The sequence below is a fragment of the Globicephala melas genome, chromosome 21 (genome assembly GCF_963455315.2).
Source record: "Globicephala melas chromosome 21, mGloMel1.2, whole genome shotgun sequence".
Classification (NCBI taxonomy): Eukaryota; Metazoa; Chordata; class Mammalia; order Artiodactyla; family Delphinidae; genus Globicephala; species Globicephala melas.
Window position 1 is genome coordinate 18,403,980 of NC_083334.1, and position 13,751 is coordinate 18,417,730.

Consider the following 13,751-nt stretch of genomic DNA (forward strand, 5'->3'; position numbering starts at 1 on the left):
TCAGAACTCTAATTCTTATGTACTGCTCCCTGCGCACTGAAAGTTTTGAAACGTAAATGTTTAGATGTTGGGTATTATGGAACCTGATATAGAGCCGTTATAATAGGGTTCTTAACATGTCTGTTCTGTTACTTACAGTAACAAAGGCAATAAATACTAAGTATGGAATAATACTGTTTATCAGGTGTTTACTACATGATCTCATTTAGTGCTTACAGTGCCTGTGAGAAATAGATATTACAGCCCCACTTTTCATGTAAAATTAAGTAAAGCTGACAGAACTGTCACAAAACATGCCCCATTTACATAGCTATTGTGGCAGTTGTGGGGAGAGCACTCAACATCCATCCCTCACCCTGTCTCTTCACTAGGCAGACTGTCCTAAGTTCTTTAACCTTAAAAACTTCATTTCTAAAGAGTTTGCTTCTTCAGAATCTTAGGATCACAGAATTTTAAAGGGAAATGAAATCTTAGAGCTCTTTCGACCTCCCACCTCTCTATTCTGCATATATATAATAAAACAGGGAAAATGACTGGCTTCTCCAGAACCACAAAACTAGAATCCAGAACTATAGTGTAAGTTTACCCATTCTCTATTCTGATTCCCATTTCATTTTTTTTTCTTTTTTCATTTTTTTGCGGTACGTGGGCCTCTCACTGTTGTGGCCTCTCCTGTTGCGGAGCACAGGCTCCGGATGCGCAGGCTCAGCGGCCATGGCTCACGGGCCCAGCCGCTCCGCGGCATGTGGGATCTTCCCGGACCGGGGCACGAACCCGTGTCCCCTGCATCGGCAGACGGACTCTCAACCACTGCGCCACCAGGGAAGCACCCCCATTTCATTTTTAACATTGATCCAAAAACAAAAACCCAGAATGCTTTTCTCAAAGAAGAAACTGTTGACAAAGCACTTCCCAACTAGAAGTCTTAAAGTGATATAAATGCATGTCACCCAGGCTTGACTGGATTTAATTAAAATTCATTCAGGGACTTTAACCATTAGTGATTTTTGCTTCCCCACTTATCCATTCAGGAGCTAATCTCAAATCTCATCGTGTCACTGTATATCTGGCTGATGTTTGAAATATGATTACTTTTTTAAATAAAAGCAGTGTTACCGAAGATTAAGGAAACTCAAATCCCTCAAAGAAATATCAATATTTGTCTTTTTAAAAGAGAGATTAAGAGGAAATGGTATCAGCTGTCAAGCATACTCTTAAGCATCACAAACCAAGCTCATAAAATTCCAGAAGCCATGGACAACACGGTTATTTTTGTCTGCTTTTGGAAACACAAAATTGGTCAATCTGTCTTCCTTATGTAGCCTTCAAATTGTAAAGGGAATTGTAGATATGTAGATGGTTAGGTAGATAGATAAATAGATGATAAACAGGACTAGAGAATAAAAACATTTCTAAAATATATACATCGATTTTGCATAGGTTTCCACTAGTAGAAACGATAACTCAGAGGCAAAAAATAACAATGACAGCAGCAAGAAAAAATATCCTTGAGTAACAGTTATTACCTAAAGAAATAAAAACAGATCTCTTTTTTAATCTTTGAGGTGCACATGAAGATTAAATTTTAGGCATTTTATGCTGCCTTGGCATTAATTTTTAATGCAGAAAACAATTTGGAAGGAGATGGGACATGAGTATTAAATAATTTTTTCCTTAGGCTTGATAGTCCCAAATATATTAATATAAAAATAAAACAGCATATCCTTGAAAATTATTTTTATAACTATCTGGGCTTCTTTGTAGTCAATGAATAGCCCTAAGTTTTAAATGTCATCATGTTCTGTTGCTTGGCTCTATTCTCTCTGTTGTTTTGAGAAAGTCATGCATCCTTTCTGAGTCTCAGTTTATTTACCTGTGAAATGGAAATAATTGCCAATATTTTACAAAGTTATTAGAAGTAAATTTTTAAAATTATATGTGAAAAGACCTAGCATGTTCACTGTGTCTGAATCTTTTCCACATAGCATAAGACCAGAGTTACTGAATAATACAATATGTTTATCACATCCATATGTTCTTGGTGAGAAAAGCACTGAAATATGAGTTAGGGGTTCTAAATACAAGAATCAGCTTTGCCACTAATTACACATGTGACCTCAGTTGCTGCATTTACCTAAAACAGAAGCCTTCACTAGAAGGTCAGTCCAAGAGAGAATGGATTCTGATTTTTGTTCACTCACATAGGCACTCAAAAGAGATTTGTTAAATGACCAAATCTAATAATGCAGGGGATTGCAGTAAATCTTTGATTAAAGGCACTGACATTAGGCAGACCCATGGTGGGAATACTGGCTCCATTAGGCATTAGCTATGTGACCTTGGGTGGAGTTACTTTTTCTCTCTGATTTTCACTTTCCTCAACAGTAAAACGACATTATAATAGCATTTATTAACTTTTTAAGGTTGCTTGAGAATTCAGTGAGATAACAACTCAAAAGTACTTTGAATATTTTCTGCCCAGTAAATTCTTAAAAAAGTGGGCTTAAATGTTCATTGTTATTACTACAGCTTTGGTATTCTAATATTCATGGTTTCCTCTACTATGGTTTCTAAAAACTTGTGCTCACATGTCAGCACATTGACTGAATAATATCTATCTTGTGCTTCCCCTATGGGGATGCCCTCTGGATACTTCAGACATTGAGAGGATTGTCACCCTTAATTCTCTTTTCCTGGATTGTAAAAATTCCGCACTGCTGAGACATAAATCTGGTGACTAGATCCACAAAATGTAGAGTGAAAGCATCACTGTCCCCTGGGTACAGAAACCATGGAACCATACTGTTCTCATGCTCCCAAACACAACAGAACCATGGCTTTCACCAAAAGTTTTATTTATGTTTATTTATACAATTTATAAATGTTCATAAATGCAATAAATATAATACATAAATGTCCCACTGTTTTGGTTCCTTTACATGTTAAAATGGAAGTAGTTTTATTATTTGTGCAATTGTTATTGTTTGCCTATGTTTTTTGATGAAGGTTTTACTTATTTATTTATTTATTTATTTAGCTGTGTTGGGTCTTCATTGCTGTGCGCAGGCTTTCTCTAGTTGTGGTGAGTAGGGACTGCTCTTCATTGTGGTACACAGGCTTCTCACTGCGGTGGCTTCTCTTGTTGTGGAGCACAGGCTCTAGGCATGCAGGCTAAAGTAGTTGTGGCACATGGGCTCAGTAGTTGTGATTCGTGGGCTCTAGAGTGCAGAGTCAGTAGGTGTGGCACACAGGCTTAGTTGCTCTGCAGCATGTGGGATTTTCCTGGACCAGGGCTCAAACCCATGTCTCCTGCATTGGCAGGTGGATTCTTAACCATGGAGCCACCAGGGAAGTCCTTGCCCATGTTTTTTGAATAGCCCTTTGGAGCAACTTCCAAAAAGTTCAGATAGACTTTACATATTTAAAATAAACACACATTCACAAACATGCTCATACATACAAACACAAACAGAAAAGGGACCATGATATGCCTAGTAAGAGCAATTTGGAAACCAAAAAGTATTCCTGGCAAGGTTTCTGACTTTGAGATCATATTCTCCTAATCTTTTCCTTTTTATCTGCCTTAAAATTTCAAGTTGAAAAGTCTTAATACTCTTATAAAAACATTTCAGAAAACACTTGAGCTGTCCAAGTTACTACTCTTATAATTGGTCAGCCCAGGAAAACCTTTGCTTGTCTAATAGAAACATTGTTTGGATTCTATTGATTTAATTACTATTATATGAAATGAAACCTACAATATTTCCAGTTACCTTGATAATGTAAACCTAAATATAACTTGTCTTGTATTTGGATATTTCTGGTGAAGGTACAAATTATTCAAAAACTAAGTGAATGAACCTATTTATTTTCTATGTGGAAATCAAAATTTCCTAGTTCTAAGGGTAAATAAAAACATGTCTTCACAGAAAATATCTATATAAACATCCTATTAACTGTTCTTTTAGATTATAGATTTTTTCTTCTTCAATCCAGCTTCCACATTTCTGCCAAACATACAATTCTAAAATATAGTTTGATGATATTTCTTTTGGTGACTCACAACATAAAATTCAAAAATGTTTATAGCATGGTCCCAGCTCTCTATCCAACCTTCCCAAAGAGTCCTCCTCCCCTCATTAATATACTTTGTGTTTTAGATGCCAGGAGACCATTAACTGTTCTAATACATCAAGCATTTTCATGCTGCCCCCACTATATGGAATGACTTCTTTTCCATACGCAGAAAACCTCCATTTTTTAGGGTTCAGTCAAATGTTATCCACATTGTGATTACAAAATTTCCAATATCTTGGAAATTTATTCATATATTATAGGCACATACTGCTATACAATGATGCACATTATTAACCATGCACATGTTGTTAATTTTTATTTCTTGAACTGACATAATATTTGAAAAATCAGTTAAGAGTAATGTAATTATATGTGCCATTATTTATGCCTCTGTGAAAAACAAGTGTTCATTTAACTTTTAGAACTACACAAAGGTATGTTTCTAAGTCTTGAAGACATTTCCAAATATGCTTTATATAGCTCTTGTGACTGAAAGAGAACCTTTTAACATATTGATTCAAATGGAAAAAATGCATTGTTGATTATGCTTACAGTATTAAGATATTTACTTACCATCTACCAGTTTTGCAAAGGTGTTTATTGAAATTTTGCTGCTAAATCATCAGTTTCTTGACAACATGAAATGTTCTTGAAAATTCATTAGGAGGTTTGCAATATTATATGTTTAACAAAACCCAATGAAATCATTCATTTAGAAGTTTTTCAAAGGTTCTGCTCCCAAATGTCTTAAGTATAAAAGAACAAACTTTTATAGTGATACACTTAAAAAATCTTTAGAGAATATCAGAAAAACATTTCCAAACATTCATTTTAAAGTTATCTTTTCCTGCCATGAATTCTTTTCAGAAAAACAGTTGTTTTCTTATTCATTGATAAAATAATGTCCTTATCTTGAAAGTGGTGGTTACGTTCATTTAGTTAATTGTCTTCTAGGTAGCCTATGCTGACAGGTCATTTTTCCTTCTAATGTGTCTGAGGAAGAATTCGGACAAAAAGAATAAGTGTTAGCTGTGCCATTTTCTTGTTGTTTGCTTGTGTTTGCACTTAATAATCTATGGTGTTCTTGCAGGATATTTTATAAGCCCTTTGCTGATCATATTACTCTTGGTTTAATTAAAAATAGATAACATGTCTGGTAAACCAGACACATGCAAACTGAAATACACTGGAACCTAAGAAAAGAACTCCAGGATTGCTTATGTTCTAGATATGCCTTGTACAGATACATATAGATCATTAAATCATTGTATGTATCTATTATTATTAAAGTTTATTTCCTTCCTTATTTTTTAAAATCAAACTATTAAATCATTAGAGGAAACCAACAGTTCTTCAATCTACGATTTCATAGAACTCTGTATGCACCTTTGTTACACCTCTTATTACTTAGTATTTTAGTTGGTTACACAGTGACAGAAACTAAAATTTTCTGGGGCAGGGGGTTAATTTTTGAATCTTAATAAAGAGCACAGAACTTGTATATGGATAATGATCAACACATTTTTTTTTGTTAAATTGGTGAATAAATTAATGGCTCTTTCCCACTCAAACATAACCACTAAACTATACTTATTAATACAGTTGTATCTGATTTTTGCAGGTACTGGTCCAATATGGCTGAATGAAGTATTTTGTTTTGGGAGAGAATCATCTATTGAAGAGTGTAAAATTAGACAATGGGGTGTGAGAGTCTGTTCACATGCTGAAGATGCCGGGGTCACTTGCAATACATAATGCACCATATTTTCATTCACATTTATGAAATTGCTGCAAAATGATTTTTATTACTTTGCTTCATTAAAATCAGCTTAATGAATATTTAAGAGATTAAGAATTTTGTCCACGGAAAAGGAATATTTAAAAATCAGTGGATAAACATATAAAATACCTTCATAATTACTATATGTCTATATCTGAACCATTCTAACTTCTCTAAGTTTTCAAATGGAATTTTCTATTATAATGACTTATGTATTGAATATATTGAAGTTTAAAACTTCTAGATTACAAATGCCAGTGATAATGGAAACACATCTCCATCACTGGCTACAATTTATATCTTCACAAGATTACAATTTTAGTCTCCTTTGTAATCTATTTAGTTCATTTTAATGTAATTACTTTCTGAATAATGAGAGGGTTGGAAAGTTTTCTTTTGTGCCAAGGTGGCAAAATCTCCAATCCATACACATTTCTAAAGGAAGAATCTTATCCAGCTCTCAAGATCTCTGTGCAGTAACTTAGCTGTTAGATAGCAATGTTCATGATATGTTTTGGCCATGATGAAAAACTCATCATGTTTTACATACTCATATATTGAGATGGTCATTAATAACGTGGCTAATAGCATGGTCATTAACAATAACATGTTTATTTGACATGGACATGTATTGACAGGTTTTTTTTTTTTTTAACTGCACTATAAAGTGAGTTGAAAGCAGGACATATGAGAAAAGGCACAGGCCCACCATTGCTATATGTGTCCAGCTAATTAGTGGATCAAAAATGTCATTTTCAGCATGGAGCTCAGTTTGCTATGCATTTTAAATTAATATGAGTAATTACTTTGTTACAGCTTAGGACACTGTGTTTAAACAGTAAATATATTTACTTATTCCACTTTAACTAACAGCATGCAATGCCTTGAGTGCAGAAGGAGGTTTCAACAACCCTCCTCTCTAGTCTTTCATGAAGTGAGTCAATATTTACAACCAGAGAGAGAGAGGCATCTTTAACCCTAAAGGGTTGATGGCCCTGAGCATGCCAAAATAGTGCCAAGTTCACCCTGGAACCTGGTGATTGTGCCCTGCTGTCTAGGTTTACAGGCAGAAAGACCAGTGATTGCTATTGAAATTCAACTAAATCTAATCTCAGCCCTGAAAAACATAATTTTCAAGTTTCCTAAGCCCAACTCAGAGAAACTCATGATTAGAAAATAGTACTAGTACAGAATGGCTCTACTGTTCTTTCTTTAATGGTGATAAGCAAAAGCATGGGCTTAAGCATTTTTTCATACCCTGAAGTCTCAGCTCAAGATAGTAACCAGATTATAGACTCCCTGCCCTCTCACTTGCAAAGGCAAAATTGTTGCCTTGGAATTGGGACTATTGGAAATGGTCTGCTGAAAATGCATTTATTGTGGTACATTCTTCTACCTGTTGAACGTAGGTGATTTTCTCCAGTGGTGTATTTTTGTGATTAAGTGTTGAAGGAGTGCCTCAGCACAGAGCCAATCTGCAAATGCTGGGAGAGGTGGGTTTTGTTGTTATTGTTGTTGTTTTTGTTTGGGTATGTTTGGTTTTTTTGTAGGGTTCTGTTTTTTTGTTGTTTTAGCTCCTAACATTCAAAAACACTAGCTGAACACAAGCTAAAGAACAGAGTCTTCAGTGACTACCCACAACAAGGAACATAGTCTTTGCAAAATTGTTCAGGGATGTAACTTTACAAATAGACTCTACAGCCTTCAGCAAACAAATAAACAAACAGAAAAATCCCCAGCAAATCTTTGGGAAGGGGGAGAATCTGCTTTTCACAATTACTGCATTATAATATTCTTATGTCCAGTGTCCAACAACAGCAGTTAAAGAAAAAAATCACAAGGCATATAAAGAAACAGGGAAGTATGACCCATTGAAAGGAACAATATAACTTGACAGAAAAAGTCACTGAGGAAGTTTAGGTGTTGGGCTTACTTGACAAAGTCTTTAAAACAACTGCTAAAGTATGCTAAAAAAAAAAAAAGACAAACAATTAAAGGAAACTGAAAACAGTGTACTAACAAAATCAGAATATCAGTAAAGAGAAATTGTTTTACAAAGCCAAAGTGAAATTCTGGATCTGAAAATTACAATTACAAAAATGAAAACTTCACGTGAGGGATTTAACAGTACATTTTAAAAAAAGAAGAAGAATTAGCTAATTTGAAGATTGGACAATTGAAGTTATTGAGTCTGAGGATGAAGAAAACATGAAGAAAAGTAAAGTAAGGTACCTGTAGGTTGCCCAAATATGCATTATAGGAGTCCCAGAAATAGCAGAGAATGAGAGAGAGAGAAAGGAGAAGAAGGAGAAGGAGAAGGAGGAGGAGAAAGGAAGGGAGGGAGGGAGGAAGGAAGGAAGGAAGGAAGGAAAAGTGGGAGGGAGAGAGGAAGGAGAATATCTGAAGAAATAACGTGCAAAACTTCTCAAATTTGATGGAAGATCCAAATATACATATCCAAGAAATTCAACAATATCCAAGTAGGATAGATTCAAAGTACCCACAGCAAGATATATCATAATAGACTGTTGAAAGATAAAGAGAGAATCCTGAAAGCAGCAAGAGAGTAGCAACTTGTCACGTACAAGGGATCCTCAATAAGATTAACAGCCAATTTCTCATTAGAAACCATGAGGCCAGAAGACAAGGTTTAAAGTGCTGAAAGGAAAAACCCATTAACCAAGAATTCTATATCTGGCAAAACTGTCTTCAGAAATGAAGGAGAAAGTAAGACATTCCCACATAAACAAAAACTAAGGTAGTTTCTTACTACTGGACCTGCCCTATAAGAAAAACTAAAGAGGTGTCCTTCAGGTTGAAATAAAAGAACACTAGAAATTAACTCAAAGTCATAAGAAATAAAGCAGCAGGAGTAGGAAAGTAGCTCTTTTTTTTTTTTTTTTCCTAACCAGGAGATGCTTTACTAATCACTGATAATTGTGCTAGGAACTTTGAATTTCTTATACTAAACAAGTATTAGTTATATAACCAGACTTTTTAAAATTGAAAACTAATAATTTTAGAAATTATCTTGTGCATTATTTTCCCTTTTTTCAGATAGAACAATTGCAGCACAGTAAGACAGATTAATTGCCAGAGATTACCCAGTTTTTACAGAGAAGTCATGCCAGGTTTCCCTATTCTCAAGTCGTTTTTTCAACTAAGCAGGAATGCTCTGACTCTCCCATAGACTTGTAGGGGAGATACTGGGCAAATCACCTTCTACATAGATTTTGTTTCTTAAGTGCAATTCCACAGATCAGAAATTACAACAGTTGTATAAAAGGGGAAGAAAAATAAATAATCTCTATCTCTTTCACAAGAATACTATAGTAAAAAAAAAAGACTTTAAGACAAAATAAAAAACAGTGTCAAATCAGTGATATATGACAACAATAATTGGTGTGGTAGTATTACCCAACTTTCTCCTCCTCCAACTTACTAAAACACAAACACAAAACAAAAACAAACAGACAAAAACCCCTATACTAACTAGGCCAAATCCTTCCTGCTGCTGGATTTATATTGCATCGATGTAGCTATGGAAGAACTGCACTTTCCAGGATTCTTTCTCTCCTATGTTGTTCTGGTTTATCATGGCCCACAAAAGACATTTTTGCATGGGATTGGGAAACTGAGAGTTTAGCAGCAGCCATGGTCCTTTTTATGCTCAGAAAGTCACTGAGGGGCAGCAAGGCATGGACACAGCATACACAGATGGTGCTGTGCTGATGGCTGACTGGGTTTGCAGGACAGCAGAGCCTGTAGCTCCTGAACTTCCCTGTGGAGCCTCCTGCAGTTTCTCTCCCACCTGAGCCAGGTGCACACTGAGCTCTGTGATGAATTTACTACCTTCTCCTGCATGCCACCTGGGTCATCAAAGTTGGAGGAGCGAGAAACTAATGCAGGTTCCAGCTCATCTATAGGGGTTCCATTTTGTCCTCACTCTTTCCCAGTTCACACCCATCTTCCCTCCTAAACAGCCACCACCTGGCTTCAGACCCAGGACCAGGCACAAACACAACACACTTGCCTTGAAAGCTCAATCATCAGCCACAATCCACAACCGCATAAGATTGAGTCTCTTGAAGGGAACAAAGGAACAGTTGCTCTGGATTTTGAGACTGGTCTTAGGCAGAAAAGGGGACCGGAGAATAGAGGACATTTAATCATTGCAATGGGACTTCACCGGCAGTCCAGTGGTTAAGACTTCGCCTTCCAATGCATGGGGTGTGGGTTCGATCCCTGGTCGGGGAGCTAAGACCCCACATGCCTCATGGCCAAAAAAACAAAACATAAAACAGAAGCAATATTGTAACAAATTCAATATAGACTTTTAAAAAATGGTCACATCAAAAAAGAAATTTAGATTCTCTTCCGGTTTATAAAGCATACAAGTAAAACATGGAATTATTTTGAACTACTTTGGCTGTTGAACAAGCTTTCTGAAAGCAACACTACGTTGAAACTGAAACACATGGGCCCAGGTTCTAAAAGTGTTAAATAACGTATGAAACTGTTGTGCTGTAGGTTTTTCTACAAAAATGTCAAGCACCCAAAGAATTTTTAAAAGGGAAATTACTGTATTATTTTTAATAACTCTAGAATTGACTGTAACCCTAAAGCTCTTTGGAGTTCCCTGAATGAAAAACTTTAGAATTACATGCCTAGAGTAATTTTAGGTTAGGGCGAAAAGAAAAAACAAAGACTGAAATACATTTGTTAATCATCCATTAAGAACCTCCCTAGGGCCAAGTCAGTTCAATCAAACCTACTGGAAGACATTTGAATTGTTTCAAAAAATGTCTTTGATGTTTCATGCTTACATCATTTCCCTAAAAAGACTGATAAAGTTAATGACATAAATTGCTCATTTATTTTCTTTTATTAAATGGCATAACATTGTCCTACTGTAAAGGTTCAATGGCAGAATAAAGGGAAAACACAGCTGTTATTCTGAATAAGGGCCTATTCAAGAAGGCAAGGCTTGCTGACTTGGAGAACTATTATCTCATATCCAAGTCAGCTGCCAGAGTGATTATGGGGTAAAAGGGATAACCTGAGAGTTCAGTATAAAAGGAAGGAAGGACGGGAGGAGGGGCAGTAGGCGTGTAGGGCGGTAGGAGTGAAGGGCGGTAGGAGCGAAGGGAGGTAGGAGCAAAGGGAGGGAAGGAAAAAGGAAGGAAGAAAAAAATAGAAGAGAGGAAAGAAGAAAAGAGATCCAAGGAATAGCAAGTCATACTAATCACCACTTCATTATACACCAAAACTTCTGAATTAGAAGGTAAGTCGGTTTGTGATATTTTTAAACTTCTTATGCTGAAGAAATGAGGTAACAATTTAATTGGAGAAAAAAGGCTCTTGGGACTGTGGTAATATTAGACAATTATTTTTATCTTAATATTCAGATTCTAAAGTTGACTTCCTACCTAAAGACAGAGCTTCACTCCACATTGCAGATAGTAAGGGAACCAAGAAATACAGGGGAGCAAATTTATCACATAAAAACTTCCCACCAGTGGCCGTGGACTCCAATTACACTTGGAAGAAATCTCCACCCATAAACTTAGGTTCACAGTGTGACAACAGAACAAACATTTCCTATGCTAGAACGCCATTTGTTGTATGTTTCATTTTTAAATAGAATTACCGTATATTTTAATCCTTAACACTGAGAAAACATATGACATTAAGATGAAGCACAAATGTATAATGTTCTCTGTGGATTATGCGTTTCTCATAGGGGTGAAAAACTTAAGCAATTCGTTGTAATTTACTAAGTGTTTTCTCCACCAACAAGACATTTCATTTTCGTCATTTCACCAAAAGGCTACTGTTTATTAGGAAGCCCTGTGATATGGTCAGTGTACTGGGCTAGAAGGGAAAACCAGTCTTTCTCTCCTGGCTCTGCTTCCTGCTGGCTGTACGTTCTTTAGGGAAGTCATTTAACCTCTAAATTCTCAAACTTTAGTACATAAATGGGAGTAATTGTATGCGATTTACCTAAAACTCAGGACATGCTTGTGAGGAGTAGATGTGAACATGAATTACTGACAGAAGTGATTCAAGTACCCCTAATAATTACTAGCCCTCGCGTGTTTGATGGTGTGAATACTAGTAAAGAAATGGAATGATTTTGAAGTTTCTTTTGCTTTCTAGACTGTGCCCTTTTCATTGGAACATGACCCTGAGACCCACACACACATAGTATCACTGGGGTTCAAAATGTGACAGTGTTCTGTAAATTCGAATAGAAAGTTTACTGTGTATCTAGAACTTTGAATTGACTCAGATCTTTTGGGAGGAGAAATGTTGTGGGAATAAGTTTAGTTTAACCTGGTAAAGGAATTACCTGGTAAACTGAAAAACATAATAAGGGGGACATTTCCAAGGCTGCCTAGGGATACGCACCTTGTCCCCTACAGAAGCAGCTTCAGGCCTGCACGGGAGTCCAGAGAAAGAAGACAGGAGAGAGACAAAGAAATTTGCAGACTGATTCTGAGCCACAGCAGAAATCTCAGATGAAGAAGCCAAAACACTCCCCAGGTGAATCTCCTTCCCTCTGCCTTCCAAAATGTCAGTCCCTTTACTGAGTAGTTTTCTCTCCATATCATTTCTCTCTTATCTCTGCTGTTCCTTTCCTTTCCTCTCTCACCCTTGAAAAGGCCTGGGGTTTTATTGAAAAGCCACTAGACAAACACTGGCCTGTCCTAGAGAAGGCCTGCCAAGGTCTCCATCCAAACCACTTACTAAATTGAGTCAGCCAGCATCTGATACAGCACACAACCATCCGAGTCAGGCTGGGGAAAGTTACAGACACTTAGGAAAACAAGAAAGAAAGAAGGAAGAAACTTGGGCCCTTCTTGGGAAGTGGTTATGGTCTAAAGAAGAAAAATGTGGTTTGGTACGGAAGAGGTTCTTACAAGCAGGGCCACGAAGGGGTAAAACTTTTAACAACCTGAGAAGAACGCTAAGAGCTGAAGGAAATTCCTAGAAGGAAAAGAACTCCGGCTCAGGAGTTTTTAATTGGATTTAAGAAGCATCTGGGACCCATTGTAAAGCTGTGGAAAGGAAAGTCGTATCTAATGATTGTGGCTAGAGAGAAGCTGGTTATCTGCAGGCTTGATGGGCTGGTGATGCAAAATACCAAACACCTGTTTAACTCAATAATGGGCTCGTTCAAACTCAAAGTGATTGTGCTCTCTGCTACTCCACAGTCCCTGAGAGCAGCTCCCCAAACTGGGTTGAGCTACACAAACCCCCTAAGGAGTATTGTGAAGTTAAACAGGGTGATGACACTTGTTAGGCTTCACATTTATTCATCTTTAAAATAAGATATGTACACCTGGAACTCCTACTTTACAGTGCCACTGTCGCAATAATATTAGACTCATACGAAAGTATGGGTATGCTGTGTAAATGTTTTAATAACATTTAAATTAGCTTTATTATTATTGCTGTCTAGGAGGAGGAGGTGAGAGAGCGGCAGAGAAAATGTGCTTCTTTTTCACTCCCAAGGAGTGAGTCTGGCTTGGGATAATTCCAAGTATAGAATTATACGTGTGTAGGATGAATTTTTAATATATGATAATATAAGTTTCTTGGTAGTTCTGATTAATCATTTTGGCATAATTGCCCTGCTTTATTGTATAATTCATGTTATGACATTGCCAGGTGCCAGCATCGTTAGTAATAGCGATTCTGCTTTCGTTTCCATATTTTTCTTAAATGGTTTAAGCAAGGCCCACCTTTGGCCTATATAAGGCACAGTGCTATGTGGAAAATTTTGGGGACAGATCGTGGTGGCTGGGCTCCTACCTCACTTACCGGTTCCTCCTGTTCGCTGATGGTCAGATGTGAGTTTGGTGCTGGTTCCCATATACAAGTTTAAACT

General features: G+C 36.7%; 1 protein-coding gene across 2 annotated transcripts in view; it reads left to right on the plus strand.

Annotated features, from left to right (window-relative positions):
* MSR1 (macrophage scavenger receptor 1) overlaps positions 1–5,885 on the plus strand; it is a 67,837-nt gene extending 61,952 nt beyond the window's left edge. For both annotated transcript variants that reach the window (XM_070044626.1, XM_060291600.2), the window contains exon 10: positions 5,699–5,885. In XM_070044626.1, the coding sequence (XP_069900727.1) occupies positions 5,699–5,832 (134 nt within the window). In that variant the 3' untranslated portion in view covers positions 5,833–5,885. The remainder of the gene's footprint in view (positions 1–5,698) is intronic.
* The last annotated feature ends 7,866 nt before the right edge of the window (positions 5,886–13,751 follow it).